At 39.4% G+C, this 26905-nt stretch overlaps 3 protein-coding genes across 6 annotated transcripts in view; 1 reads left to right on the plus strand and 2 right to left on the minus strand.

Moving 5' to 3' along the window:
* LOC117828931 (dipeptidyl aminopeptidase-like protein 6) overlaps positions 1–15585 on the plus strand; it is a 248575-nt gene extending 232990 nt beyond the window's left edge. The window contains exons 15-26 of the mRNA XM_034706344.1: positions 171–218; positions 302–420; positions 1794–1865; positions 3423–3530; positions 4980–5049; positions 5826–6020; positions 6467–6521; positions 7903–8002; positions 8677–8735; positions 8838–8910; positions 9036–9109; positions 11353–15585. Of these exons, the coding sequence (XP_034562235.1) occupies positions 171–218; positions 302–420; positions 1794–1865; positions 3423–3530; positions 4980–5049; positions 5826–6020; positions 6467–6521; positions 7903–8002; positions 8677–8735; positions 8838–8910; positions 9036–9109; positions 11353–11502 (1123 nt within the window). The 3' untranslated portion in view covers positions 11503–15585. The remainder of the gene's footprint in view (positions 1–170; positions 219–301; positions 421–1793; positions 1866–3422; positions 3531–4979; positions 5050–5825; positions 6021–6466; positions 6522–7902; positions 8003–8676; positions 8736–8837; positions 8911–9035; positions 9110–11352) is intronic.
* ggh (gamma-glutamyl hydrolase (conjugase, folylpolygammaglutamyl hydrolase)) lies at positions 15303–22829 on the minus strand. Its single transcript, XM_034706345.1, has 9 exons — positions 22676–22829; positions 22440–22548; positions 22221–22271; positions 20615–20699; positions 20390–20528; positions 18960–19066; positions 18668–18758; positions 18414–18548; positions 15303–18313 (listed from the first exon to the last, which is right to left on the minus strand). The coding sequence occupies exons 1-9, from the start codon at positions 22755–22757 to the stop codon at positions 18195–18197; spliced, it is 918 nt and encodes a 305-aa protein (XP_034562236.1). The 5' UTR covers positions 22758–22829; the 3' UTR covers positions 15303–18194.
* A 1009-nt stretch (positions 22830–23838) lies between these two features.
* On the minus strand, positions 23839–26613 carry LOC117829229 (apolipoprotein D-like). Of its 4 annotated transcripts, none has more exons than XM_034706826.1 (7): positions 26482–26613; positions 26288–26387; positions 25744–25792; positions 25509–25613; positions 25257–25378; positions 24442–24530; positions 23839–24358 (listed from the first exon to the last, which is right to left on the minus strand). In XM_034706826.1, exons 2-7 carry the CDS (start codon positions 26308–26310, stop codon positions 24123–24125), a joined length of 624 nt encoding a protein of 207 aa, XP_034562717.1. In that variant the 5' UTR covers positions 26311–26387; positions 26482–26613; the 3' UTR covers positions 23839–24122. The 4 variants fall into 4 exon arrangements, with proteins under 4 accessions (XP_034562717.1, XP_034562716.1, XP_034562718.1 ...); XM_034706825.1 differs by having other exon boundaries at positions 25509–25649; XM_034706827.1 differs by lacking the exon at positions 26288–26387 and having other exon boundaries at positions 26538–26602.
* Between the last annotated feature and the right edge of the window lie 292 nt (positions 26614–26905).

Raw genomic sequence — 26905 nt, forward strand, 5'->3', positions numbered from 1 at the left:
CACTTAAACTAGTGAGAAGTTTAGACTGTGTTGTGTTTCCATTTGCCTTACTCTCTTATCCCCCTGGGCAGCTCTGCTAAACTCACTGAAAGACTGTAAAACACTTTGTATGCATTGCAGATGACCTCAAATCTGCTGCCTCTGAGTGTGTCCCTCTTTTCTTTACTCAGATACTTTCTGAGCACTGAAGACGGTCCAAAGAGAAGACATTTGTACAGGTAACAGCTCCTCTTGATTGTATGTTTTCTGTAAGCAGTTATTACTTTAAGTTTTTGGAATAACCTGGTCTTTGTTCCCATAGTGCGGACACATTTGGTTCATTCAACCGTCGCTGTCTGTCCTGCGCCCTGTCCGATAGCTGTGGCTACATCAGCGGCTCCTTCAGCCACAACATGAGCTTCTTCCTGCTCAACTGCCAAGGTAATGATTGTTTACTCATGTCCCCCTCTTTTTAAACTCAACTCTTTCTATTCCTAAACACATATTGCTTTATTTACATAGTTAAAGCTCCTGAGAGGAGTTTTAAGCTGGATTTAAAACACACAGAAATTCATTTGTATGCCTTTTTATGTCCTATTAAGGCCAACCAGTTTTCTTTGTTCCAGGCTGAGGGCATTTGGCTTTGAAAGCCAGCCTCAAGTGGACACTTGCAGAACTGCAGCTTTTGCACTTCCTAATTTTCACAAGCATCATATTCAACCCAAAGTTTTGCTTCTTGGTTTAAAAGTTTCTTTAGTCCACTTCAAATATTTTCCATTGTTTAATCCTGGGAATTGGTAAAGGTCATCGTATATAGTGCGACTGTTTTTTGTCCATGTTGCCTTTCCAAGGTTTTTTGTTCTTAAGTCATTCTATTGCAGTGACATATGAACAAAAGGACAAAAGAACAGGGGAGCTTCCATCTTGTGATTCTCAAAATTAAAACAAAATTAAGAGTAGCCAAAGACAGCGGGTTAAAGCTTTTTTGTTTTTTGGAATTATTGGTTAGAATTACCAATGTACCTGCAGGTCATTCAATCAATCAATCAATCTTTATTTGTATAGTGCCAAATCACAACAAATATTATCCCAAGATGCTTTTGTTAATGAGAACTGGTTCTCAAACATTTTTACCTGGTGAAAGAGGGGCCAATGATAATAGTAATGCTTTTTGAAACTTAGCATGTCTTGACTGTACTCTATGTTATATTATTAACAAAGACCCAACATCATGACAGGATAAGAGTCCAGAGCGTCGTCAGTCTGGATGAGGACTCAGAGAGACGATATCTTATCTCTGATCAAACACTTTTCTATCAATCCGTTCTGAACCTTTGAAAGTGATCATCACTGAACTAAGGATCCAACAGGATCCGACCAAAACGCCTTTGAAGCACAGACAGAGCTCAGAGATCCTGTGACTCATGCTGGTTTATTTTATGTGAGGATGATAAGGATATGAGAGATGAAGAAAAAGAGGGTGAGGCACACAGCCTTAATATTCCCACATTTGTGATCTACATCCCTTTATTTCCAGCCTCTTCTCTCTCATATTCTGTATTTTAGGGGCTTTATTCATATAACATTTAACATTTAACACAAAGGACTCTACCTCTGTTGGTGACTGAGATATAGAAAAGCTATCCTGCATCAGATCAATCTTTATTCGACCATAACTCTTGGATCTCCTTTGGTTTCTGCTGCTTTTCTCTCTTCATCATGTAAAGTCAGCGGTGATCTTGCCACAAACAAGAACAGAGATAACCTTCATGTTTTCTTAATCATGCTGATCAAAGTTTCTCCTTCGCGTCTAGGCCGGGACATCCCGTTTGTTTCTGTGTACAAGACCCAGAGAGACGAGGAGAGTGAGACGCAGCACAGAGAGAGTGAGTATTAACCCAGTCAATCAAACATTTGCATTTGCAGGACTCTAATTTATGTTAAACACATGTGACCCTGTGCACATTAACGTATTAGCTCCAGTGAAAAGCACCTTGCTGAAAGCTTTGTCTTGCCGTGCAGAATGACCACCTGTGCACGGAGTCACTGTTTGTCTAACAGGCAGGTCCTGCATGATGGCAGTAATCACATTACTCCTCTGGATGGAAGTGCACATTAAATTAAGAACTGCTCAACAGCAACATCAGCATACTGTAATGTCATTCAGTGGGTGTGTTGTCTTTATCAAAGTGATGTCCCTGTCCTTGTTATTTGGAAAGCAGTCTGTAAATGCTGCAGTGTAATCTAATCAGCATGCATTATTCTGCTGTTTAACACTGTTTCTGAGTGCATTAATGTTGACCCGGTGCTCGCACAGCAAAGTGGAACGTTTGCTGTATTTTAAAGGTGTCTGATGATGACATATCTGAACGTCTGTGGTGTATCAAAGGGGTCATTGGACAAGTTGAGCAGTCAGGATGCTGCTTTTAATCATAGACTGTTTGTAATATTGACTTTGTCTCAATAACATCACTACTGATTGGTTTCTGAAGAGGTGTTATGAAGTTTAAAGATGGTGGTCGCCATATTGGAGATGGTGGCTCTCATGTCAGCTAATCTAGAAATAGGCAAAGAGGTGGAATGAGGCCACATTTAGCCTACCAGAAAACAGCTTAAACACGCTTAGCTGGGAGTTAAATCAGCCACGCTTCATATTATACTAAACACTTAGCTGTAGTATGATCAAATCTGATGAGTAGTGACCCACGCACAGATTTCATGAACAGGAGTAAAACTGTGGAACAGATTCATATTCAAGTGCCAGAAAATGGTGAATAATGGGGTAGGGTTAGATACGTTTTTACTGCTTCCTACTCCTTCTCGAACATGTAAATTGAAAAATTTCTACTGATGGAATATATTGATTTTGTTCTTTTTTTATTTTTCATTTCTTCTTTTTATTTGTATGTATTTTCTATTTTATTTTACATGTTGAAAACAAAGACATCAAATCAAATCCTGCACTTCCACACTGGCTTCACTTGGATGGTGCTGGTGGTGATCTTTTGATGAATGACCATAGTTTGTTCTTAAAAACACATACTGGAACAAAACCTCTGTTAATTCTACTACCCACTCCAGCTCCTACAATAATATACATACACATAATGTACGTAAGCTTTGGTGACTTCAACTTACAGTAATGGCTCATAAAAACACACCTTTTCAGGGTTATGTCAGAATATTGACAGGAACAGACAAGGAAAACAAAGAACACACAAAATACAGGATTAAAGAAATGGTCTCCTCTAACCTCCAAATAGTCCCAAAATAAGAGAAGGGTTGGAAGAAAAGGAATATATAGAAGGTACCATAAAAGAGGAAATTACAGACACTTTAAGAGCACTATCTTCTGGATTTTGGAGGTTCTCACAGTCAAAGTATAAACTGTTACTGGTCAGGTTTCTGTTCAAATCTTAATACAAGTCTTTCTCTGTTTGCAGATATTTCAGAGGTGCACAAACTTGAGACCAATGAGAAGCTGAGGAGGGCCCTGGACTCCATGCAGATGCCCAAAGTGGAGTACAAGGAAATCCTCATGGACGACTACAGTATGTTCCAAATTCACATTTATGACAAATGTATTAAGATAAAGCAACAGCACTTTCTTCACACTTTGTGTACATAAATTAAGTCACGGAGAGACTTTGAAGTGAATCATTTAACTTATGTTGTTGGTACATTTTGTTATCTTTAAAGCTAGAAGAGGTGAACTGTACAGGAGTTGTTTGAATCTTAGTATCAGTGCTGCACAGGACAGAGCAGCACAGTAAACAGTCACAGTTTTAGAGCTTAAAACACTCCAATGTTACTTCCTGTGGCCAAGACTCTTAGCTTTTACATACTTTTAATACTTCAAATGGTATTATTTTACTGCCTATATAACTTTTGCATATTATTCCAAATTAAATCTGTATTTTTTCCATTTTTAAAGTAAGCTCTCAACTACAACACTTATCTCCAAAATGTATTTTTAGACACAATCTTTCATCAACATACACTACCAGTCAAAAGTCTGGAAAAACCTTCTCATTCAAGGGTTGGTATTTATTTTAATTATTTGAAACACTGATTAATACTGAAGACATCAAAACTATTAAAGAACATAAATGGATTAGTTGATTAAAGGCCCTGTGAGGAGTTTTGAACTGGCTGAGAAACAGACTGAAAATTATACTGATGCCTCTTTATGATCTTCAATAGCAAACGAGACCATCAGCGACAACACTGACACCTTCTCTGTTGTCATTTGTAATGCCTGAAACTGCTCTGAGGGGGTAGGTGTCAGACCAGATGATGGACATCTCGCTTCAGAAACAGCCTTTATTTGACTGTTTTTCATGGAAAATAATCACACTGCCTGATAAAGTTGACTGTTAAAAAACAACAGGATGAGGTTTTTGTTGAAAACACTACTTTTGCATGTATAGGACAAGAGATAAGAGGTATCACTTTGTCCACAAGGGGGCGCCAGAACCAATACAAAACAAAAGTTCCTCGCAGCAGCTTTAACAAAAAAGTGTTAAACAAAGCAGAATATGTTTTATATTTTAGTTTCTGTAAAGTAGCCCCCTTTTGCCTTCATGACAGCTTTGCACACTCTTGGTATTCTCTCAGCCAGCTTCATGAAGTGGTCTCCTGGAATGGTTTCTAATTAACATGAGCCTTGTCAAGAGTTCATTTGTAGAATGACTTCCCTTCTTAATGTGTTTGAGACCATCAGTTGTGTTGTTCAGAGGTAGGGTTAGCACACAATTGATAGCCCTATTTGACTACTGTTGTAATCCCGATTATGGCAAAACCAGATTATTTAATAGTTTTGATGTCTTCAGTATTAATCTACAATGTTGAAAATAACTAAGATAAATAAAAACCATTGAATTCGAAGGTGTGTCCAAACTTTTGACTGGCAGTGTATCTCTAAACAGAAAAATGTTCTTGTGTTAAAGAGCAGAATAAGTGGATGTTTGAGCTCACGGCTGTTTGTCTCTGTGTTGCAGCTTTGTCTCTTCAGATCCTCAAACCTGCCAGCTTCATGGAGACATCGCACTATCCACTCCTCCTGCTCATGTATGTATTACGTCATATTCCTCACTTCCACACACACAACAGGTTTACGTCCACCTCAGGTTGCATGAGGACATGGCTGTCCTCATAAACAGAGACTTCCTGTGAAGAGTTTTAATGAGGCATAAAGGCTCCTGCTTTTTTTCCCTTTTCCTCCAGCTGGATAATAATGTCACCCTCATATCCTCCTGATGCCTTCATTAGCATATCTGTCTGTTTTTAGAGTTTGGCCTTTCTGCTCTGCTTGCATATTTCAGAAGCGTTACAAGCACATTCTGCTGTGTGCTTATTTTTTATAGCTTAAGAAAGTGACCATGACGGCTTATTTAAGAAGACTGTCCCACTTTAGACTCTGAGTTGGAATAAAGTGACTTTCCAAATCAAAGGTTTTGCAGTTTAAGCTCCTTTATGTCCTGAATACTCAAACAGGAAGCAGAGGTTATCTGCAGGAGTGATTACTTTTCAAAGATATCTAACTTGACTGTTTTTGAACGAGGAATGGCAGCAGCACTCTGAGCTCGCTTTCATCTTAAATCTGCACATGTCGCTCCATGCCAGCTCACACATATCCACAGTTCACAGTGCATACCCAAATATATTTAAAAAAGCACTTTCAGGCAAATTAATGATAATGCTGTGTACTCAGTGTCCCAAAACAGACACACGCTCAGATTCTGTCCCACTTTTCCAGGTTTATTTTTAGATAACAAAATAAGCAGTGCATCCAGCAGCCCTCTGATTGTGTTGATCTAGTTGCATTTCTGTGTTTATGTGTGCAGTGATGGGACACCTGGTGGCCAGATGGTGTCGGAGCGCTTTCACATGGACTGGGCCACAGTGCTGGTGAGCAGCTTCGGAGCCATCGTGGTGCGATGCGACGGGCGAGGGAGCGGCTTCCAGGGAACGAACCTGCTGCACCGCATCCAGAAGAAGCTGGGCGTGTACGAGGAGCTGGACCAGAAGGATGCACTCAAGTATGTGACATGTTTCCATCACATCTTCATCAAAAAGCTTGAAATAAATTGATTCTTACTCTACAGAATTCAAACAGGTTGTTTTGAACATAATGTCTTAATAACATATTAAATAGAAGATCCAAACCTACCCATCGCTCAAAATCAGCACACCTTTCTTTAAAAAGTAACCTCTTTTTTATCTCTTGGATGTCTTTACCGAATTGAAAGACAACATAACTCCACTTCACTTCATACATTAGCCTATTAAAATGTCAATTCTAATAAATATTTATAAGAGAAGTGCTTCATTTAATTGTGTCCTATGAAATAAAGCATCCTCTAACAGTCCTTTTAACTACTGGGATGCAATGATTACTACTTATGTTAGTTCTTGTATTTCCTGTCAACAGATGCTTTAGTGAGAAGTTTCCTCCTGATTCTAAATGATGTTTTATCTTTTGCAGTTTTCTTTTGAAAGAGCCTTACATCGACAAAACACGAGTGGGAGCTTTTGGGAAGGTAAGAAGAATCCTGCTTGTCTCTGTCAGTATCCATATTGGACTTTTAGGGCCTGTGTCCATTGGTGGAGAGTTTCAGGAGCAGGACCACACCTCCACCACGCCTCTTCGGGCTCTCTTATGAATTCAAACATCCCCTTCATTCTCAGATTGCACACCCTGCCCTCCCTCCTCTTTTCTTCCTGATTCTTTCTTTCCTACTATACAGTACATAGGGCTCTTAGGGGGGGTTTGTCATGCTAATTAAGGATGAGCTACGGCAGATCTTCTAATAAGGTTCCCCCAACCAGTAACCGTAAGAAGTTCAACGTCAAATTCAGAACCACAATTCCAATTAAATCAATAAGTCATTGTCAAATGACATCCTGTTGATGATGTTGTCGTTGCTAGTGAGACATGTTTTTTTTTGAAGGAAGCGCTCATGACTTCAATGTCAGAGCGCTCCTCATTGGCGCTTACTGTTGCTAGTTTATGAAAGTTGTCTCCCAGAACTTCTGCATCCAAGTTAGTTCAGTCTGCTTTAAATTGACCTGTATGCTTCATATTTACTTCTCTTAAATGAAAGTTTACAAAGAAAACTTCATGTTGTTGTCAATCAATCAATCTTTATTTATACAGCGCCAAATCACGACAAACGTTATCTCAAGACGCTTTCAAAAACAGAGCAGGTCTAGACCGTACTCTATGTTAAATTATTAACAGAGGCCCAACATCAAGACAGGATAAGATCCAGTCTTATCTCATCTTAATCAACCATGAGCATTGCACCTCACAGTATTTAGCAAGTTACAGCGGCAAGGACAAACTTCCTTTAACAGGCAGAAACCTCGAGCAGAACCAGACTCATGTTAGACACACATCTGCTGAGACCGAGTTGTGGTTGGAAAGAGGGATAGGGGAGAAGAGAAGAAGAGAGAGCTATGATAGTGATAAGTAGTTGTCGACAAAGTTGGTATTGAAGTCTCCCCCTTTCTTGATTTTGATTGGTTGTTGAGGGAAGCCTAACATTGACGATCATGGCAGTGTTCCAGAATTTAAACTGTTTCAACTGAGAGCACAGCAGAAAACTAACAGCTGACACTGAGGGCGTTTTGCACTCAGCATAGGTTTTTTTATAAGCTGCAAGCCCAGAAAAACGCAGCTAGTAGAAACAGGCCCTTAAGTTCTTGGAGTGTAAAGTACTGTATGTCTGAAACTCAGCTGTGCACTAAGATTTAACCAGTCTGCTTACTCAGAATGCTCTCATGGCAGCCATTCTTTCTCACCTCACTCTCAGAGTGGACTCCTCAGATTGAATATGTTTATGATGCATCATTTAGCATCATGTCAGAGGAAAATAACCAACCAGTGAATATTTATGTGTCCTTTTTTATCTTCCTCAGGTGTATGGAGGCTATGTCACCAGCCTCTTGGTTAGCGGTGAGGAATCCCCCGTAAAGTGTGGAGCTGTTCTCTCGCCTATCACCGACTTTGAATTATACGGTGAGTTGGTTCTTCTGTGGGGACTTTTTATTCCTGTGTGCTCACATGCAAAAAGAATAGAGACGCTGCTAGAAATACAGAATCTCTGCGTGGTTATTCAGGCGTTGGCAGTGCTGTCAGAAAAAGGGGGAAAAGGGAAGATTGCCTTACCCCCTGCAATTGCCTGATGCATGTATGTGCTCAGATAAGGAAAAGGAAGAATAGCCTGTTCACCCCATCAGTGTAACGGAGCAGGAACATGACCGAAATCATAGCAGTGCAAGACAAAGTGAACCAAGACGACCTCGCCTCGGCTACCAAAGGAATAATGCCTGTGAAAAGAAGTAATGGTAAGAGTGAGTGAGACAGAGACAGAGGGATGGTGCTCACCAATTCAGGAAACTGCAAATTAAGGAGGAGCTGGGCGTCGTGGTGTGACTGATTTCCCATCTATTTGATTCCTCTCGGTTTGCCAGAGGGGAAGTGAGAAACGAGCCAAGGCACTGTTCAAGCTTGGAATTGCAAATGAAGGCCACATGGAGACAGACAAATATGTAGATGTGTGAATATATTTGAATATGGAGAAGGCATGGGTGTAGTTTTCCTGTCAATGGCTGGACAGAAAAGAGAAATCATTCCTGCTAATAAAATGATGCCATGACGTCCTAATTAGACCCTCTCTGTCTCCTCTGTAGCCTCTGCCTTTTCAGAGAGATATCTCGGACTGCCAAAACCCGATCCAAGGGCGTACACGGTAAGATTTGATCCAGATTGCTCTGTTTCATATTCAAATCATGAAAATAATTGCGGTATCTCATTTAATCTGATTTGATGCTTTCGTCTCGCCTCTCCTCAGATGGCAAACTTAGCACACAGAGCATCTCAGTTCATGGAGAAGAAGTTTCTCATTATCCATCCAACAGCTGATGGTAGGATTTTCACCACCTCACCAAAAAAAAAGAAAGAAAAGTCATTACTTTTAATTTAACATGAGTGAAAAAAAGTGATCTGTTCCTACATTTATTCTGCTTATATCTCATTATGTTCCCCCCAGAAAAAGTCCATTTCCAGCACACAGCGAAATTCATCTCCCAGCTCATCAATGAAAAAGCCAACTACACCCTACAGGTACGTGGTTTCACTTCTAAATCTTTGTGATAGTAATGGCGCTCCCGATTTCCAATTTCTCAGCCTGTCTTTCTTCGCCGGGTTCAGTTTTTCCCTCCAACCTCAGGGAGCTTTGTGATCCCAGGAGGAACCCTCAGCAGGCGGAGGATTAGCCCTCATTCACAATGCCTTCATTCCACATAATGAGATTATGAGACCTTCTTGGGCATCCTGCAATAACACCAGGACTAATCCAATTAAGATACAATGTAATTCAGTTGAATGTTCATCAGAGCTTATTACTCACTGACTGACAGGTTACTGTGCGTGTGGAGCTCTAACAGGGTTAAGGGTATCTCCTGTGAACGTGATAATCCACTGTATTTACAATGTATAAATAACCCTTTAGAAAAGCGCTGCTGAATGTATTAATCAACCCCCACAAACATGATGAAACACTGATCATCTGTGTAGTTTTCATTTGAAATTGAATCCCTATGGTCTCAAATCTGTAATTCAACAATAAAAAACTGATTGCTTCATGTAATAAACAGATTTAAAGGTAGAATGAACAGATTAGTTGGTACCTAAAAGGATTGTAAGTTGCAATCCTTGACTAATTAAGAGATTTCTGACACAGTGAAAGAATTCAATGATTCTCCCCAGAGCTACTTTGAAAAATAACCTCCAAATGCATCAAGTGCAACAGAAAAAAACATCACTATAATATGCCTGATTTTGAAAATCTAATATTGTGTAATCACTGGAGCTATCCACTGAGATGAAACATGCACTGCAGCCAAATTCCACCAGATCCGTGTCCGGTCCGTCTCCAATCCATCACAGCATAGGTTTCTATTCTAATCAATTTGTTAACTTCCGCTGGATCCACTCCGTTGCGTTCAGTTGCGTGTGTGATCCGGCAGGTTGGAGTCCTCCCGATCAGATACGCAAGACTTCTACTTTTGCCGGATGCCGGAGCACAACGCAACGCTGGTGGCCTAGTGGATTAAGCGCCCCACATACAGAATAATACATAATAATGATAACTGATATTTATATAGCGCCTTTCAAGAAACCCAAGGTCGCTTCACAGGGTCAGGTAGGGGGTCTGGGGGGTAGGTAAGGATATCTAATGGGGAAAGGCCTTGAGGAAAAGGTGCGTTTTGACTGCTTTCTTAAAAGTGTCCAGGGTTGGGGCGCTAGGGATGTCGGGAGGGAGAGAGTTCCACAGAGTGGGGGCTGCCACACTGAAGGCTCTGTCCCCAAAGGTCTGCAGCGTAGTCTGTGGTATGGAGAGGAGACCCAGGTCCGAAGACCTTAGGTTCCGGGATGGAGTGTGTTGGTGGAGTAGGTCAGCCAGGTATTTGGAGGCGAGGGCATGCAGGGATTTGTAGGTGAGGAGGATGAGCTTATAGGTGATGCGGTACTTTACAGAGAGCCAGTGGAGGTGAATGAGAGTCTATAGTGAGAGGCTATAGTCCTCGCCGGAGAGGTCGCTGGCTCGACTCCCGGCTGCATCCATTTCCTGCATGTCTTCCCCCACCCTCCACTCCCCACGCTTCCCGTCTCTCTTCAGCTGTCTTATCTAATGAAGGCAAAAAGTCCCCAAAATATACCTTTAAAAAAACGGTCATGATGAGCGTAGCCAGGCCTGGAGTCAACAGGTCAGAGGTTTTAAGAGGACCAGAAAGACAACATGGATGAGGAGAGGAGGAGGAAAACCTCGGTCACATGACTCCAGCTGTCCGGCAGTCCTGCTCCGTGCTGCTTTCAGAGAACGCAACCGGTGGGTGTTGATTGACAAGAGAGCACAGAGCTGGAGCATGACCGCAACGGATCGGAGACAGACCAGACACAGATCTGGTGGAAGTACCGGGTAAAGATGGGGTGCGGGATTCTGGAGAAAGGTACACCTAAGGTGCATTTCGACCAAGAGTTCCGGGGTCTTTTACCCCCCAGAACTACTTTACCCGGAACTAAAAGGTTCCTGTGCCCCTATTGTTGTCTGCGTTTAGACCGCGGGCTGAAGTCCCGGGTAGATTGTGCAAATAATATTTTGAAATCTTAATAAAAAACTTAGGATTCCCAGGAACTCCCTCTGTGTTTCATCAACTGTGTAAACTCCACAAACACCATTACGTTCAACCGAAAGTCCCAGGACCATTGAAAAGTACTACCCCCCCAAGCATCCCCTGTTCTTTCTGTGAAGGGTAAATGCATATCTTTATTTCCCCCATGTAACTCTTTCCTTTGTGTATCAGATCTACCCAGATGAAGGCCACTTCATCCACAATGAAGCAACAAGGCAGCACCTCAGCCAGTCCCTGGTGAACTTCTTCGAGGAGTGCTTCAGGCTACCAGAGATCGTGTTCGAGGAGGCGCTGGAGGAGGAGAGCGAGGACGAGGGTTAGCTCAGCCTCCCGAGGCTCCTGTGCCCTGAAATCCCTCCTACTCATCTGTTCAATTTACCTTTGCCTCCATCCTGTCTCTGTGCTCAAGCGCACAACACCGGCATACCACAATATGCAACTCTCACCTGTTGTTGCTCAGTTTGATTTGGTTTGCATTTGGACTCCCTGTGTCCGCATGCTGAACCTGAGACTGCCTTTCTAGCAGACGACGATCTACTTCTTCATCCATCCCCTCCCCCGCCGCCTCATCCTCTGCCCCTGAGTTCAGACGTACAGGCCCCTGCAGAGAGCCGATAAAGACTGAAGAGCCAACGTGATGTTTTGGAATATACTGATTGTAAAAACATGGCGGTCTCCTCCACAGCGGGATGGACCAGCTGAGGAGGAAGCATCAGCTCTCACACAGACATTGCAGCTGTGAGGGGGAAAAACCTTATAGCACATGACTCGTGGGCTTGTAAATAAATGAGAATCAGACTCCTGGTGAAAAACACTGGCTGCCGGTGTTCAAACTGCGTGTCTGGAAATGTGGGAATACAGGAAATGTAACTATTTTTAAAGTCGTGAAGAACTTTCATGTTGGACTGTGGTTGTGTCTATTGTTCTTACAGTATGTAAAATAGCACACAAACATTCACTCGGCTCTTACGGATATACAGTATTTTTATTTCAGTGTTCGTTCGCCCTGGTGTTGGTTTCATCTCGTAGCTTTTTTTTAATTTGATTTTCAGATATCCTGAAATGATTCTGTGACTGGCAAACTGTTTAGAAGACAAAAATATGTCACGTTTCTTCATGTTCATTTTTTAGACATTTTAACTGAGAAGCTCCTGTGATATCAAAATGTCTTCTCTTCATCACCTTCTTGTGTTAGTCACTGTGCCTTACTTTGTCAGAAAACACCCTGCTGCAGGTCCAAGCTTGTGAAGTACAACGTTGCTGATTTTATAGAGATAGTTTGACATTTTGGGAACTGGGAGTATTTGCTTTGGGGTCGACTGATAAGAAGTTTGTACACTCTTTCAGCCAGCTAGCAGCTAGCTAGCTCGTAGGGTTGCCACCTTGGGTTTGTGAAAACAAGGGACACTCGACAAATTGTTTGGGGCGGAGGGCTCGGCCACTATTACCAGTTCAGACCAAGCGGCAACCTCCGGTCTCAAACTATGACGCCCATGCGGAAGTGTTATAAACTGCAATTCATTGAGTATCCACTTGAGGCTGGCTGCAGAAACACAGGAAACCACATACACACCAATTAAAAAAAGACGATCTTTGCAGCATTAATAAACATGTTTACAGCCTGGTTAAAAAAAAACAGCTTGGCTCTATGTAGCTAATCTCTCTATCGGCACACACTGTACGGGGGGTGAATTTTTTTCTAACGCGACGGTTCAGAAGATATTAAGATTGCAAGTTTTTGCCCAAATAAGGACATGACTGACGTGACTCCCGGTTGGGAACACATAGCTGTTGGCTATGTCCAATATGGCTGCCTCCATCGATTGGCTTCTAAACAGCATTCAGAAACAGATGGGTGACATCACGGATACTACGTCCATTATTTATACAGTCTATGGTTCAGACTGACCTGCTGTAGCTGCCTGTTTATGCTTTTTTGTTTTTGCGTGGATTTCCAAAGCCCTTCATATTTTACAGAGATTTTCGCCAGACACAAAAACGCATGTGGTGGAAAAATTGCCCCCCTGGGTCGGCCGTACCCATTCAAACTCTGACAGTGTCGCCCAGTCAGGATTGTAACTAGTGTTGTGTCTTAACAGCCCGTGATGTGCAGATGCAGAATGAACTTCCTGACACTGGCTTGCTCAAAGTTCAGCATCAGTAGCAAGCATAGCGACTGCTTGGAGGGCAACTGGGCCAGATGAAGTCGCCTTGTCCTCTGTCTCCAAAGGCCGTCTTATAAAGGGTGTAGGTATCGTCACAACACACACATATATGGACTCTTCAAGCCAAGTTTAACGTTAGCTGCTATTTGACTCCAACTCTGAAGACCTTAAAATGACAACAGTCAGGTGACCATTGGTCAAAGATGCCAACTGTCACAGTCAATCACATTTAGGGTGAGAAATTCCTGAAGCCTCCTGGAGCCATTCTACAAATTCTTGAAACCTCCTGAAGTCATTTTAAACAACACAGACTAACAACATATACTTAATCTTATGTGTTTAAATATCAGATACTTCACTAGTATATCGTTTTTTTCGTGCTGGTGGCTTGCATGTATTTGCTCCATCTCCTTCCTCGTCAGTCGTCTCTCCTCACATTTCAAACGGCGACGCCAAAAGTTGGTGAAAAGAAGACCTCAGCGCGGTGTACGTTGCAAGTTAGTTGTGTACAGAGTCAGAGAGCAAGAATCCTCAAAGACAGGACAGTTAAATAAGAATGAATGATGGGTAAACCTTGTTGTTCTTTTTAAACTGAACCTAAAGATCTAATGGATTAAGAGATAAAAACAGCACCATGTGTGTTTAAAAGGTCTGTCTACATTGATCTGCTACCTGTGAACACAACACACATAAACCAGAGAAGGAGGCACTTAATAAGGTGTTGATGGTGAAAACGAGACTTTGGTTAAAACATCTGATAGAGGTCAAAATGCTGGATATGAAAGAGGAATTGTTGTTTTAAGATGGTTAATTCAAGCTTGTGCATCAATTACAGTCAATTCAGCTTGCTGTCTCTCTTCAGTCAAGTTCCCCCTCCCTGCTTGAGCCGATTTGAACGCTAGGGTGTGTGCGTTTGACATATGCATAGACGGGAAGACACCAGAGACGATTTTAAATAGCCACAGAAGCACGGGGATCTTTCTAGACTACAGAACGAAGGAAATTAAATGAGGGTTTTGCATTGTCCCCCAAAAACGAGACAAATTGTGTCCCGAGAGATTTTTATTAACAATTCTGGGAAAAACGAAACAGGTGGCAACTCTACTAGCTCGGCTTACATGCTGGAAAGATGAGTAAACACTTACAGTTAGCCTGGAACTCACCAAAGTAAGAAACTACTGCCTATCATCTCCACAGACTTTAACCACGGGTGAACAGAAAAACCTTCAGATTGGTTTAGCTCAGCGGTTAAATCGCACACCTCATGTCCTCCAAGCAGCAGCCTAGATTCAAACCTGATACAGCTATTTGTGGCACGTCATCCCTCACTCTTTCTCTCCAGTTTCCTCCTTTGTTCACTGTCCCATTGTCTGAAAAAGGTGTTTAAAACCCCCCAAAAGTTATCTGTAAAGGAAAAGAAACCCTCACATTCTTTCTTCTGGATTATTTCTTGACCTGCTTCTAAGTGTCTACGCTTAAGCTAGGCTGCCTGGATGTTAATTTATGGAAAGATATGACTTAGGGATAAGTCTAACTGAAGGAAAGAAAGCTACACACCTTTCCCAAAATGGCAGCTATTATCTAAAAGAGATAACTCAAAATCACTGTTATAAACACACTCTGTTAGCTACTTTTTAGCAGCTAATGTTTGATTGTGACGCTGCAATTTTCTGAGTTTTCACCAAAAATGAAATTACAATTCTCTGGAGAAGTGTCCCCAATTATTACACCTTGCTAAGATGTACAGAATTTGCATGTGTCATAGCTTATACAATGTTTAAGGAAGGTAAGTGAAGAAAACTGAAAGACCTAGCTTTTATGAATGAATACGATGCTTAAGGTTGAAAACAAAGCCTCTCTAGGACGGGTGTTGTACTTTCAGAAATGATAGATATATAGAAACATGTGTAGAGTTCAATGAAGACATTCAAACAAGAAAGACAAACTGTTTCATTATTGAGGCACACGTTTTAATTTTCCATTCTTTTCCTTTCTTATCAAGATGCCATTTGTGTTGCATTCCAGTGCATGTTACGAGGTTATTTGCAGCGCTCCCCTGATAGCTCAGTTCCACTTGGTAATTTTGACATCTTGAATGTTTCTTACTGGATTGCATAAATTACATTTCCAGTAGTATTGTGATTGAGATCCCAGTCTCGTCAGCTTGATGTGTAAATGTTAATCAAATATCATTTTATTCTACAAAAAAAAAAAAAAAAAAAGGAAAAAGAGAAAGAAACAATATTACCTGAGTGTTATTTGTGCATAAAGCATTTTGGAAGTTACACCTGACTATTCATTTCTGTTCTCCTGTTGCTGTCCTTGAATTCCGCCGAAGTTGGACTCTAAAGATGGAACACTGAACTTTCTCACCGGCTCTCGAGGACTTTTTCAAGACGCTCAACTTTGTTATCCAAAGCATAAAAAAAAGGGGATTGATGTCAGATTGTGGCATGAAGGTAAATGTTAGAATAAAACAATAGATATTTTATCAGCCCTCAGTCTTTTTCTGACCCTTCTTTTTTGTTGTTCTTGTCACATTTAAAGCAGTGCAGCTATTTTCGGACCCTCAGGAGAAGTGGAACAATTTAATTCTGTGTGAAGAACTGCCTTTAAATATTGTGTTTATTCATGGGAAGCCAAACAAAGACACATTAGCGTTTCTGAAGAGTCACATTTTGATGACAAGTCAGATGTAAATCAAGTGTTCACATCCTTTTACATATTTTGGTCTCCAATAAACCCTGAGAGAATATCTGACTTTTTAGTCGCTAATTGCGCTAGTTCACCAGCTACTTGCTAACTATCTGGTCTTCTATTTTTATGCTAAGCTAGGTTTATTATAAAGGCCCTTTTATATAGAGGCTGACAAGGCTAACTAACGTGCATTGACCCAAAAAATCTTCATTTGGAGAAACAAAAGTCCAACGCAAACATTGGCTGTTTTCAAAACCATCTACTATACTAGCAGTACATACTGATTGGGCCAAAATTCAGTATGTAGTATGTGAACAAGAGCAAAAAATCTGCAGTATGCCAAAACAACCCCAATGTTGCACTGATTCAGGAACATTTTTTAGTTTGCATAGGACCAGTCTCCCTAACATACTGTTTCCCACAATGCACAGCGCCAACATCTGCTTATTTATTCCGTGTATGACGGGGGAGTTGTAAAAATTCCATATCAACCACTTCTTAACTTTTTAAATCTTAAGTGATGCTACAGAAGCAGTTTCACTATCAGCTTGGCTGTCGAGAGACACCTGACCCAGCATACTGCAGAACAGATCCAGCAGAACAGTCGTACTACAGACTACCTTCAAACCAAGCGGCAACCTCCGGTCTAAAAATATGAGTCCAATGCGGAAGGGTTCAAATCTGCAGTTCATCTAGGATCCGCTTGAGGCCGAAAACCACATACACACCCATTCAAAAAAGCCAATCTTTACAGCTGAAATAAACATGTTTACAGCCTGGTACAAAAGAAGAGTGTAGTCTGAATAGCTCATCCCTTGATTAACACACTGTAAGGGAGGTGAATTTTTTCATAACGCTGTCATTTCAAAGATATTGAGATTAGGAGTCTTCCAATGAGAGGCACAGCTGACTTGATTGACAGGCGGGAACACTGTAGCTGTTGGCTAGAAGCCTCAAAGCCTGCCTATTTAAGTCACAATCACTCGGCTGCTGTCAACAAATGGCCTACAAACAGCGCTTCAGAAACAGATGGGTGACTTCACGGATACTACGTCCATTATTTATACAGTCTGTGATTCAAATGCAGTATGTAGTACGTACTGCATGTTACATTCGTAGGTAGTATATAGCAGGTGGTTTGAAAACAGCCATTGTACAAAAAACAATGGAAACATGCAAGAAGAGACAAAGTAGTTGCATGAAGACTTCCAACGCGTTCAGCAACGTGCAGTTTCTGTGCAGATGTGTAGCTATTTTTAGCACCAATCCACTATGGACACATGCCAGCTACTTGTATGGAAGTTGAGCTCAGCCTGGGGTAGTGTTGACAGTTGTGAAGCTGCCACTTAAAACTAGGGTTGGTAGTCATGGAAAACTAGCATGAATTTGAATGTAGCATTTCCTCAGGACTACGTCTAAGAACACATTATGTATTGATTGCCATCGGGACATAAAGGTCATTTTAACCAGTATAACAATGAGGGTATGTAAATCTGACTACCAACCCCAGCTTTAAGTTAGCTTCAACTTTCAGGTAGCATCAAAGCTGACTCTGACAGCTGTCAGGCTCTGAATAGAGTCTTCTATCTCGCCAATTTAAGTACAATTTAACTTGGTAAAAAAGATTAATGTCACTAATGAACTGTTCCACTCAGTGCCCTTATTTGCAGTGCATACTGTGCATGCAGTTTGCCTATTTGTAGACCCCTTTTTTTACAGCATTGTTAAGCCTTATCAGCCACCAGTAAAAAAAAGTGATTCAGTTTTGATCTTTTTATGTTTGTCAAGACAGTTGATCCCTTTCACATTACTCACAGTAATTTGATAAATTAAACATGTAAATTATTTAAAAGTTAAAAACAAAAAGTAACATTTTATCATCAAAAAGCAGCAGTTTAAGAACGGTGATTGCACGTATCAAACTTTAGACTGTAAGCATTTAAAGTCTTTGTCCTCCTACGTTGCCTGACATTTATGTTGCATGTACAAATATATCCTACTTACAGTCTAGCTCTTTAGTTACAGACTCAACAGTGTGGTCAGCCAGTGCAAAATCAAACAAACCAAATCATGTGCAAACGTTCACAAGTCACGTGATCCGGGCAGCCAATCAGAGGCTGAGGAGCAAAAGCAAACAGACACCAGATTAAATCAGAAATAATAGATCTGCTCAAAGCTGCCCTTGCCCCCTGTGCAAACAGGATTGTGGTTGTATATGAGGACTCGCTTCTCGTCCTCCTCTGAGTCAAATCTGTGCGAGTTCTTCTTGGCTGTAAGGAGAGAAATGGATGCCAGATTTGAAGTCCACAAAGGATCCACAATGCAGCTGTTATCTATGTGATTAAAGACCTAAATAAACTGTGTTCATACCTTCATTGACGAAGAAATCAGCCATATAGAAGGTGACCTTTATCGCTGAGGGAGTGTGAGGAATGTAAGGCTTCATCCATTCAAAAGCATTCTTCTCTGGATGCCACTGTGTCCCATAAAATGGGTATTGATACGCTGCCACGAGGAAGGAAGGAAGGAAGGAAGGAAGGAGAAGAGACAGATTATTCACTTACTCCAACTGTCTCGTACCACAAACTTCAACTTTTCAAGTAACACTTCTTTTTTAGAGCTACCTTCAAACGTTGACACAAACTCTATCTTTCCATCTGTGTTTGTGGAGAGAACTTTGTAGAAATCATGAAGCTCCTCGTTTGTGTTGTAAGTCTGAAAGAAACAGAGGTTGTTTACATTAAATCATTACACCATGATTTCCTTTTAACAGCTTTTTATGTCAGAGTAAAGGAGAGGAAAGAAGAAACCAAGAGTGCAAGAATGGAGCCGTTATTTTGGCACTTCTCTCCTTGGTAAACATGCTGTGGGAAGCGTTTCAGACATTTTCTTATGGTAATAGTCGTAATAACATACCTGCATTGACAAACTCCACTTGTGAGAGTTTTCTGTCAGCGGCTCAACGGCGAGGTCTTTCATCAGTTGAGCTGGGAAGTCTTTGAACAATTTGCTGTTGCTGGTTTCTTGAAAAAGGTAAAAAAAGAAGGTAAAGGAAATTGCAAACATTGATCACAAAATCACAAACATGTTTTCATACCGTATTCTTTTTTTAAAGTTATATTTTTTTTGTCCTTTTTGCCTTTTTTATTGTATAGGACAGCTGAAGAGAGACAGGAAATGTGGGGAGTGGAGAGTGGGGGAAGACCTGCAGGAAATGGTCGACCAGCCGGGAATCGAACCGGCGACCCCTGCGACGAGGACTTTAGCCTCTGTACACAGGGTGCTTAGACCGCTAGGCCACCAGCGCCCCTTTCATACCGTATTCTAACAGGCAACCTGTGGCTGATGAAATGAGCCTCTAGGCTGGTTTATACTTCTGTGTCGACCCTACGCAGCAGTGGTCGACATGGACGTGAGCACTACATACTTGTGCGTCGATGTTACTGTGTCGTTTCATACGTTATCTTTTTAATAAAGCAAATAAATAAAAAACAGAACAGAACAAAGACAGAGGCGGGGCGGGAGTAGAGGTTATGTGATGTATGCTTCTTTGAACAGGTAGGTCTTGAGGTGGTTTTTAAATGATTAAAGTGAGTCAGAGTTGCAGATGTGTGGAGGGAGAGAGTTCCAGAGAGTTGGGGGCGGCGATGGCAAAGGCTGTCCCCCCAAGGTGCCGTGCTTGGACTTGGTGATAGGGGACAGGAGATCGGCATCTGATGATCTGAGGCGGCGAGACGGGGAGGGACGTTTGAGGAGATCGGTCAGGTATGAGGGGGCGAGGTTATTGAGGGCTTTGTAGGTGATCAGCAGGATTTCGGAGCTGATTCGGTGCTGTTTGGGGAGCCAGTGGAGGTGCAGTTAATATTTTTATTTACAGCTTATATACATGTTTATGTTTATCATACAGCAATGATTACAGAGGAATAGATTGGACACGTCGAAGGAGATGAAATACTCGGCTGATGTGCAAACGATGGGCGGGGATCCCAGAAGTGCTGTAAATGCAGGAAATACAATGCAACCAAGTGGACCAATCACAGGGCTTGTCGTCTGCATCGATTTGGAGGAGGTGGGCGTGCGTAGACCTCTGCATAGGACCTACCCGGACCTACGTGTGTAGGCTACGTCATCGATTCAACGCAGAATCATAAACCAGGCTTTAGTCTTAAAAGCTTTCATTGGTCAGTTCATCATATACACAGGACATGCAATCATTGTCCGTGCAACTAAAAGACCTTTCTGTACGGTTAATGGCTAAGCGACTCCTTAAAGAGTGGCCTTGTATTATATGTGTTCAAATCTGCTGTTGATTTAACATTACACTTTCTGTTAGCACAAAGCCGTACCATTAGTGTAGTCAAGATGCAGCGCCACACCACTCGTGTTAGTCCTCACCAGAAGATTCTCCCCACACGTCAAAACAGTCAGCTGCTCGAATCCGAGACAGGTTCCCCACACCGGGAAGAAGTCGCCTCTATCGTTTGCCTGAAACATATCACACAGACTATGAAGCATACTCCAACATAAACACACGAGTTAGTGAGTTATCTACAAGTATTTTCAGCTTCTACCTCAATAGCCAGATCATAAAAGATTTTGGCAGCCCTCGCATAACCAGATGTGGTGAGGCTGGCAGCTCCGCCTGGGTAGAGGATCCTGTGAGTGAAGGGAGGACACAAAGGAGAGTGAGTCACTGCGATCAAAGAAAGGGAGAGTTTAGGAACACGATGATAAGTGTTCTCTTAGAGGGAGAAATACAGCAGGATGAAAAGAAGACTCAAACACATTTATAACTGCATCAGTGTGTTCGTGTCCCTCAGAGGTGTTGATATGACTCATTGTGGAGGGGCTGATACATTATAAGTTTAACACTTTCCACCTTGTAATATTGTGTCACAAAGATAGTGATGATATAGTTGATTTGTTCCTCCCTATGTATCTTGATGTTGCCTTATTTTGCTTCCTATTATAATATTTAACCTATGTGTTTTAATCTTTTAAAAAATATATAAAATCATAATATAAATCAGAATTTATTTATCTGTCATAAGTAATGTTTGCTGTATTTGCTGTTAATGCATCAGTTATGAGCCTTGCAGAATTTTGCAATTTTGCAGTTTTAGACGTGGGTATAAAGGAGAACATTTACTTTATGTCAGTACATTTTTTAAAAAGTCAGTAATATACTTTAATATATTATCTTATGCTTCTACTAAAATGCATTGTGGTAGCCAATATTATGCTTTCCCGACCACTACATTCATATGGCAACAGCAGTTACTTGTTATTTTTAAGATAAGTATAATTGGTCAATCAATTATTAGGTCTTTTTATGGCAAAAAGTAGTAGTACTTTTTTTGTAGTACTTAAACTTGATGCAGATACTTTCAAATGAAGATGTTTTAATTGAAAATTTGTATTCAAAACTGATTGAATCTAAGTTAAATATCTAAGTACTACTTCCACCTCATAATAAAAGAGGTATTTCCTCTAAATCAATCTATCAGACTTTATTTGTAAAGCTTTTAACAAAATTATGTTGTAACACAAAAAATGATTAAAGAAATTATAAATAAAAAAAAAATTTAAATAAGAAGAACCCCCCCATCCCAATCCCAGCCCAGACCCCCAAAACCCACACCACAATCTATTAGTAAGGTTAAGAACATGATATATTAAATAACAATAGTAATTAGAAGAAACACTGTCATGATATCTCAATGAGGAAACACTGGAGGTAAAATAAGATGTTAAAATTCACCATAAAATAAAATAAAATACTAAGATAAAGAAACACTAAAAGATTAAACCAGTAGAAGAAACTAAGATACTACATTAAAAGTAAATACAGCAAAGTAAAACAGAAATATGTATTAAAATGCTGAGAGGTAATCTGTAAAAATCATAAAATTATGAAATGTAATTAATAACTAAATAAAAAAAGAAATAATCCACAATAAATAAATAAAATAAAATAAAATGAACTGAATAAATATTATATATGTGTCTATAATAATTTAAAATAAGAGTATATACTTTAAAAAGTGACTAAAATTTGAATGAGATAATAAATAAATTAAGTAAGAGGAAATAAGACTCAGTTAAAAGTGAAACTAAAAAGGTAGGTGTTGAGTTTGCTTTTAAAAAGTAGTTATAACACTTTTACTATGTATTTACCCATTAATAGAGTTGAACAGTGTTTTGTACTCCTCCACAGTCTGGTTGATCCTGGAGAGATAGAAAGAGGAGGTTAAAGTCTGAACACACACACACACACACACACACACACACACACACACACACACACACACACACACACACACACTGTGTGTCTGTAAACAAACTGTTGCACAAGCTCGTATGTACTGAAGAAATTACAGTAAGATAAAAACTCACATGACAGGTACAACCCTCGCTCCTGCTGACTCCAGGAACTTCACATAAGAAGCAGCAATGTAAGAGTTCTGGTTCGGTTTAGGTGACCGAACCTCCTGAGCCAGAACACCTTAGAAAGGGAAACACGTATAAGCAAGGTAACACAAAGATTAAAACACTGTAAGTTTCAGCTCACATCCGGGTAAGATTAATGACACTTAATGAAACTTAAAGTGAAGTTTTATTAAATAACTCACCGATGATAGGTCTGTCATTTCGTGTCGCTGAAGAATAAAACGGGAGGCACGAAAAACAGATGCAGAGCAGCAGCAACATCATCTTCCTAGGTGTACAAATCACTGCTGCTGCTTGTCTGAGATCTCTATTCCTCTACCGGTCACCTGTTCACGCTTCCGGGTTGTCTCTTTCAGATTAAAAGCTTGATCGTTGAACAGTATGGAAGCCCATTAAGGCCATTAAGAACAAAAAGATGAAACTTTGAACCTCAATGAAAATAAATAAATAGATAACTCACTCATGCTTAATCATAAATATATGATAAAATAATTTAATTATGAGATACAAAAAAATATATATAGTAATAATAATCAAAAATGCTGAAATTAAAATTATGATATATTAAATCATGATTATAACATTTGATCCTTTTATTTCACATTTCGAACTCAATCAACAGTTATAGCCAACTCTTATCATTTTGACTTTCTATATTATATTATCATTCTTATTATTTTAATCATTGCTTTAATTTTAGATGTATTATCATATTTATTTATTTATTTATTTATTTATCTATTTATTTATAGTATTCATCTGATCTTGTTAGCACTACCTTATTTTTAAATTTTCTTCCACTATTACTTAATTTTTCAATTTTACTGTATTAATTTTATTTTATTTTTAAGTATTTTATTTATAATCATGCCTTTTATAATTTTACCATTGCTGTTGCATGTTTTTATGTATGAAAGGTGCTATATAAATAAAGTTGAGTTGAGTTAGTATGTAGTCATTTTAAAAAGTGTATGTCATCTCAACTATGATATGATTATGGCCATCTCATAACTAACTTTTTATATCACATTTTCATTGTTTTAATCAACTAAATTAGATTTTATTAAATTAATTTAATAATACTGTTAATCTAATCTAATCATATGATATAGAAGAAGGTTAACAAAATGATTGACATGAACATAAAAATCCAAAACCATGTTTTGAAGCTATACAACTATGTTTATGCAAATGATTCCAACAAAGATAAACTTATCATTTTTATTCTTATCTTCATTGTATCTATGTCTGTGTTGCTGCAACAACCGAATTTCCCCCTGGGAATCAATAAAGTATTATCTTATCTTATTATGGTAATGTTTTGTGAAGAAACAGAAACAGCAGAGAGACAAAAATGCTTCTTTATCACATACAGAAACAGATTTAGTATTTTACAGCTCTGTGGATTCCTTCCATTGTTCGGGTGCTGATAAAGTCATGTGATCATCCTGGTTTACGTTGATTTTAATGTTAAGACCTCAAAACACTAGATCTGATGTTTAGACGCTGAAATAATAATATATATCTCACTAAATATAAAAATCATTTTGTCACATCACAGCGTTTTGAGTTTCCACAACAGTTTAAATCACGTGTTCAGTATCTTCTCATTTTGTTCCTCCTCATGCCTCAGGTCATGATGTCACATCCTGTTTGGTTGCTGACTGTAAGGCGCTTTATGTTCACACCAGCAGCAGCCAGCTTATCGTGCGACTGACTGACAACATCTTCAGGCAGCACCCGAGTGCGAGCCAGGATCCAGGCGAAGTCGATGTGAAAGAAACCATAGTAGTCAGCGCAAGAGTACACCAGAGCATATGTGTGGTAGTCTGTGGAGAGAACCAAGTATGGAGCATCTGGGACACCTGGACAAGGGTACAATAGATTTAGACTCTGCAATATGTATTGTTTGAGAGCATAAGATCAATTTGTCCAGAGTGTGTTTTACCTTTAAAGAAGCCGACATCCAGGATCGCAGGATGAGATGAATTTTTTACTGTGGCCACACCTTCGATTGTACTTATCTTTCCATTAGCCCTGCAACAAGAGGATAATACATTTTTTGAAAATTAAAGGACATTTCTACGGAAAAGGGTTAGAGACACTGGAAAAATTAAGGTCAAAATGTTTTTTTATTAATATTATTATTCTGAGAAAAAAGTCAGAATTCTGAGATTAAAGTCAGAATTCTGACTTTTTTTAGAATTCTGACTATTTTTTAGAATTCTAAGATTAAAGTCAGAATTCTGAGATTAAAGTAAGAATTCTGACTTTTTTCACAGAATAATAATAATAAAAAAATATATTGGCCTTTTTTATTTTTATTTTTTTAAAGTAGCCCTAATCCTCTTCCATACATTTCTTTCACTTTAACTTAAATTTCCATGGAAGTGAATTTCTGGCAGGTTAAAAAAAAAAAAAAAGGAAGAGGGAAACTTGGCTTTAATTACAAATAAAATACAAAAATATAATTAATTGAAAAAAATCCGAATTTTAAGTCGTAATTATGACACACAAAGTCTAGATTATGTGATGAAATGATGTGGTTATTGTGAGCTAATTATTACAAGATAAAATGTCAACATTTTAACTTTTTATCTCATATTTATGACTTAACAAATATTGATTTTTTTCTTTCATTAAGGCCAAGTCCCCTTCTTTTCTTTTACCCTAGCAGAAATAGGCTTCCAAAGATTGCAGTTTTATGCACCAATGACAGCATGCTAACATTTTGCCTGTATTAGGGTGCATATAGAACCTTACAGCAGCTCTGCATTGCGAACCTTCACTGTCCCATCATCAAGTAGACTGTATGTAGCTTGGTTACATTTGCCTCTTTCAAACAAGGCTGGGAGCTTCTCTATTTCATACCAGGTGCCCATGTACTAGAATGAAAACAGTGCAAAGATTATACAAGAGCATGTGGACCCACAGACTGAGTCACTAAGCAGCTAGCAGTAAAGGCAAACAAGACTCTCAACAACTAAATACCCATATATTAAGAAAGGTTGTTACCTTTGTGACGTTGAAGTCCTCTTGAACAGGCGGTTTGGGGCAGTTGCCTTGGTGGAAGGACTGACTGTCAGCCCTCAAAGCACTCAGGAGAAGTACAAACAGGACCTTCATATTCAAACATTCATTAGCTATGCATTCAGTCTGAATAAAATCAAAACAATATCACTGGATAAGAACAGAGAATGACTCCTTCAAATTGTTCATGTTGTGTGAGTAAATGGAATAATCAGAGTACCTTGTATTCCTTCATCTTCAAGCAGCCAAAAACCTCAACAGATATTTTTCTGTTGTGATGAAAAACAAAATTTGAAAAGAGACGTCTATGTTTTCAAAGTGAAGTAAAAACCTCAGTACGTCTTTAACTTCTCTATCATGTACTCAGAATTCAAAACGGAGCAAAAAGCTGAAAGCAGTTTGGCATTAATAGCAAAAACTTCCAAAACAGGAGACCTTTGGAAGGGAAATATGTTTGAGGAGCTATTTTTAGAAAATGACCGCAAGACTGTTTACCGTCCGAGTGTGACACAGTCAGCCAAGAGTCACTTACAGTTCTGGGATGTACAGAGTATTAACTAAAGACTGTAGGAGACTGCTGTTTTTCAAATCAACAGAAAATATGAATGCATAAAATGTAATTTTAAGCCTTAAATAAATGTTTTTGATATCAAACACTCAGCACATCAAAATCGTTTTCTGCTAGTTTTTACTCCACTCAAATTACAGCTGCTACCTTCTAAAGCTGTATGTTAAAAACCTGAAATCACAACATCTATACTTACTTCAACTGCTGTGTTACAGTCATCTTTCCTTGTTCTTGCTGTAATACTGACACAGATTAAAGCTCCTGTGAGGAACTTTCAGTTTGTGTTGATTTCTTGCCTTCAAATTTTAGGGATAATTGAGCTTATTACAGAGAAGGAGTTCTGATTTGGTTTATACTTAATTGCTTCAAAAGAAAATCACAAATATTGACCTGTTTTTGGCAGAGAGGAAACGTCTTCAACTAGAGGGCAGAAAACTGTTAAATACCTTCAGGAATACCTTTAATATCCTAATGATACAACAAGGTGTGGAAGATTCTTTGATGATCACTGGCAGCACTCAGCTTTTAAACACACAGAGCCAGGTGCTCCTAATTAGCAATGATTGATTTCACCTGGGCAGAGAGATCAAAGGACAGAGAACAACATACAACTGCAAGACAAAGACTTCAACTGGCCTATGGTGAGTGAGGTATTGAATTTATTTATTTAGTTATTTAATCATTTATCTATTTATTTATGTATTCATTTATATATTTATTCATTTATGTATCTATTTATTTATGTATCTATTTATGTATCTATTTATTCATTTATTTATTTATCTAATATTTATTTATGTATTTACTTATTTAT

This window comes from Notolabrus celidotus, chromosome 17, assembly GCF_009762535.1.
Source record: "Notolabrus celidotus isolate fNotCel1 chromosome 17, fNotCel1.pri, whole genome shotgun sequence".
Classification (NCBI taxonomy): Eukaryota; Metazoa; Chordata; class Actinopteri; order Labriformes; family Labridae; genus Notolabrus; species Notolabrus celidotus.

What these genes read in the sequence shown, in the direction of transcription:
- LOC117829229 (XM_034706825.1), bottom strand. Translation starts at nt 26,310, where the DNA reads ATGACTGTAACACAGCAGTTGAA. An exon ending in ACTGTAACACAGCAGTTGAA is followed by an intron (nt 25,793 to 26,287) that starts GTAAGTATAGAT and finishes TCATCACAACAG; the next exon opens with AAAAATATCTGTTGAGGTTT. An exon ending in TGAAGATGAAGGAATACAAG is followed by an intron (nt 25,650 to 25,743) that starts GTACTCTGATTA and finishes GATTTTATTCAG; the next exon opens with ACTGAATGCATAGCTAATGA.
- ggh (XM_034706345.1), bottom strand. Translation starts at nt 22,757, where the DNA reads ATGATGTTGCTGCTGCTCTGCATCTGTTTTTCGTGCCTCCCGTTTTAT. An exon ending in AAATGACAGACCTATCATCG is followed by an intron (nt 22,549 to 22,675) that starts GTGAGTTATTTA and finishes TCCCTTTCTAAG; the next exon opens with GTGTTCTGGCTCAGGAGGTT. An exon ending in TTTATGATCTGGCTATTGAG is followed by an intron (nt 20,529 to 20,614) that starts GTAGAAGCTGAA and finishes GATATGTTTCAG; the next exon opens with GCAAACGATAGAGGCGACTT.